Source organism: Sphaeroforma arctica (assembly GCF_001186125.1).
Source record: "Sphaeroforma arctica JP610 unplaced genomic scaffold supercont1.375, whole genome shotgun sequence".
Classification (NCBI taxonomy): Eukaryota; class Ichthyosporea; order Ichthyophonida; genus Sphaeroforma; species Sphaeroforma arctica.
The window spans coordinates 19,618-23,885 of record NW_014040183.1 but is presented as its reverse complement, the minus strand read 5'-3'; the positions used below and the strand labels follow the sequence as shown (position 1 = coordinate 23,885).

The window sequence follows — 4,268 nt, the reverse complement described above, 5'->3', positions numbered from 1 at the left end:
TCATGTTGAACAGCATGATGTACGACACATCCATTTTCACTGGACTTGGTATTTTCGTAGTTTCAGGTACACTACAAACGCATTGTGAAAAAAGGCAACTCACGCACTACTCCAACCTTTTACGTACACGTATAATATACACACCATTTCATAAATATGTATATTATACATGCACAATTTCATGTACACGTATTATACACTTACACCATTTCATGTACATGTATAATATCACACACCATTTCATATACATGTATAATATACACACACAATTTCATGTACATGCATTATATACATACACCAATTCATGCACATGTATAATATTCACACACCATTTCATGTACATGTATTATATACAGATACCATTTTAGGCCCATATAGTATATGAGTGCGAATTTGGGTTTGCACAATGACACACCCAAAGGGTGGTGACCACAATATACACTAACACGCCCAGGTACATCGGGACACTCCCATGCGTTTGCAAATATCTAAATACACATACAGACATGTACTATATCCATGTCTTTAAACGTTTATACGTATACATATATATATATATATACATATATATAAATATATACCTGTCCAGCAGCGACCATCATTCGTTCCGGTTGTGCGAAGGCCAGCACACGCAGAGTCGCTTTGGCGTACTTGACAATCGCAACTCCAAACGGATGCTCGGAACCACTCTCAGCTACACCCGCCAGACGCACCAGCTCATTTTTAGTCCATTTCCCGTCGCGTGACAGTAGCCTGAACAGACTGATGTTCGGCTTACCCTCGGTAATAGTCCCAGTCTTGTCCAGTAAGACCGTGTTGATGAGGTGTGCAGCTTCCAGCGACTCTCCGCCTTTAATCAGCACCCCGTTCTGCGCCCCAACCCCAGTGCCGACCTGTAGTATAAACGTATAATCTTGAGCTACCCTAGGCCCAAAGCACGTGTATAGTCCTCTGCCAGTGAGACGTCTCTGAGCGAATAGACTGACACGCGTGTACACGGGTTGGTGTATATAACGTACATGTATCCTTCATTGGGCATAACGTATCCAGAAAGGTGTTTTACTTCCTAGACTACGGGATTTTAGCTCATCTACACCTATCCCCAAGGCATATATAAATATAAATATAAATATAAATATATACATATGCATGTACGGATTCATGTGTACACCAATATAACAGAAGTATACCTTTCCGGCAGTAGGCGTGGCAGGGCGCAGGGACAGATCAGCACAAATGATGCAGAAGTCAAGTGTGTCACACTACACACCCACTACACCCACCCACCCACACCCACCCCTTGCACAATGTATACTAACCCATACAAACCCATACGCGTACTAGGTATATGGACATACCATAACGGCTGTGGGTGTGGCCAGTCCCAGGGCACAGGGACAGGCGACCACCAACACACTGATGCAAAAGTTGAGGGCGTACTGCACCGAAGGGATGTCCTCTGGGCCTGTCACCACACCCGTCAGCAACAGCACATACCACACCGCAAATGTGCTCAAGGCGATGCAGATGATGGCCGGCACAAAGTAGGACGCGATGGTGTCGGCGAACCGCTGGATCGGAGCCTGCCAATGGAAGGGGTGGAGTGGGGTAGGGTGGAGAGATTGCGTTTGTAAAGGTTTGTACTTCATGCGTACGGATTGGTAATGGTATAGGCAAGGATACCGGCGTAATGGACTAGAGTCACGTATTACGCGTGATAGTGTTGGAGCCGTTGGATGGGGGCCTATGTTGAGATTTGCACAGCGACGTATGAGTGTGTGGGTGCGTAAACAGATGTGCATGTGGTTGGCCAAGCTGATGGATATACATATGATCACAAACACAAATAGCATGGCTGGGACTGGGGTGTGCAAGCTTGTATATGCCAGTATGCGCAAGGATGTACATATATACACAATACATGCACATAGGCATATACCGTAGTAATATATACCAATACATACACAGATGTATGCCTTAGTTCATCTTTGTTTAAGTATGCGCGTGTGTATCAATTCGTATACAACCAACCGCGTGTATACCAGTATTGACACATGCGATGTTAACAACAATGGTGGTATGTGCCACGGATGTTGGTACTAACCGGAGCGTGGGGAAGACGCCAAGCTTACGATCGGGGTCAGTGAATAAAGTTATTTGTATACTCATAAGATAAACATAAGGACACAGGAAGTGTCTGCGGTTCGGCGAGTGTCAGACAAACAGACGCAGATGCTACCATTGTGACAGTTATGCAACTATAGGCTCACTGACATGTCTGTATTTATATGAATATTATATACACATATGTACACATATAGCCAGTTACACACGCACACACACACTTGAATATTCCTTTACTGATATATATATACATATACACACATATATATATATATATATACACACACACACACATATATATATATATATATACACACACACACACACACACACACACACACATATATATATATATATATAGTATATATAATATATATCAAAGTATATAAATATATTCATACATTCAGACTCTCGACCTACCTTGGAGGTTTGTGCCTCTTCGACTAGTTTGACGATCTGCGACAGGGCTGAGTCTGCGCCCACATTGGTGACCTTGATGTGCACACTGCCTGTTTCATTGAGAGTGCCCCCAATGATTTGATCACTGATACAAATGAGAGTGCGCGATAAGGGAGTGTGTTCCATGAGCGGTTGGGATATGTACAGTCGACCACCGAACAAAGGGTGAAGTAAACTACGACACTCCGTCCAAGTACATTACAGGACTACCCCGCACTGCACCCGTAAACCGAACAAAAAAGGCCGCACCCACATCCGCGTTACCACTGGCAACTGAATTGGGCAAGGTGCAACCATACGAACTCTAACTAAAACCCATGCCAGCACAGTGACTTCTACAGGGGGTTAACAGACTACTATACTATTCCTCTGTAAAGGCGTAGTTCCCATACCCAATGGTTTTGTTGACAGGTTTGGCCTCGCCCGTGATCATGGATTCGTTCAGCGTAGAGCGTCCGTACACAATCTCGCCATCAACCGGCACCTGCAACCAATACAATGCAGAGATGATAAGGACCTTGAGCTTGCTATGTGTGCTATAGATATAATAAGATAAGAACCTTGTAGTTTGCTATGTGTGCTCTAGATATAATTCTAAAAACAACTAATGTGTCAACGTACATCTGTATGCTTACACGTACTTTCGTACGTGTAAACATACATTTGCATTCGTAAACCTACATCTGTATGCGTAAACATACACCTATATGCGAGGGAGCGTCTAGTTTCAACTGTCATACACATGCACTTTCGTATACGATTCTATACGAGTACGTGTATGTCCCTACAATACATACCATTCTATAACACACATGCAAACACCCCCCACCCCCACTGGCACTCAAGGGCATCGCGTATATGGTATGCATATACACAGAAGTCCTACTTTGAGTACGGCAGTTTTTACAAATAAACACACTCACGCACACGCACCTGCTCGCCTGCGGTGACGCGGAGGATATCGCCCTTTCGGACCAGATCCACATGCAGCTTCTCCTCGTTGATTATACTACCATCGCTATCCATTGTCAATAACGTGGCCTCAGTGGGTTGCAAGAACATCAGCTTCGCTAAGGCTTCTCCCGTTTTCCTACCGATTAGAGTAGTATGAATTATTGGATACGCAGAGATGAGCTTAGGGTATGCACACGACGTTGTATATTAAGGGCTGGCGAAGACAATGTACAACAATACATACGCATATATATATATATATATATATATCATAACCTAGGCTTGTTTAACATCAAGTGCCCTTGTTGAGGGTTATACAGCATCCGTAGTGTCTTAGGGAGGCACGTACAGCAGACGAGCATTGCCCAAGTCTCAGAATACGAATAAACCAATAGGTGGACATACGCCAACAGAACAAAGCAGCGGCTAAAGCTTGGTAGTTGACACTGATGTGCTGGGGCATGGTAGCCTGTACTCTATACAGACAGGCAACCAATCATGTAAACTCCAGTCACAGGCGCAAGCACACAGAAGAAGCAAGAACAGGAACCATGTCTTCTACTACATGACATTAACGCACCAATGTGAGCGGGTGTGTGTAAGTACAACCCCATATAGAGATGCATGAACTTTTTAAACTTTAACCGCAAGCCAACAAACGAGCAATACCGTTGAATTGGGGGCTGTCGCAATCGACTCTAGCACTCACAGGTGAATGCTATTAACAACAC

At 44.0% G+C, this 4,268-nt stretch overlaps 1 protein-coding gene across 1 annotated transcript in view; it reads right to left on the bottom strand.

The window, feature by feature from the left end:
• Positions 1-3,674, bottom strand: part of SARC_05709 (hypothetical protein) — an 8,451-nt gene extending 4,777 nt beyond the window's left edge. The window contains exons 1-7 of the mRNA XM_014300423.1: positions 3,517-3,674; positions 2,976-3,067; positions 2,545-2,668; positions 1,359-1,583; positions 564-893; positions 414-511; positions 24-98 (exon numbers count right to left, since the gene is read on the bottom strand). Of these exons, the coding sequence (XP_014155898.1) occupies positions 24-98; positions 414-511; positions 564-893; positions 1,359-1,583; positions 2,545-2,668; positions 2,976-3,067; positions 3,517-3,645 (1,073 nt within the window). The 5' untranslated portion in view covers positions 3,646-3,674. The remainder of the gene's footprint in view (positions 1-23; positions 99-413; positions 512-563; positions 894-1,358; positions 1,584-2,544; positions 2,669-2,975; positions 3,068-3,516) is intronic.
• Positions 3,675-4,268: the final 594 nt, after the last annotated feature.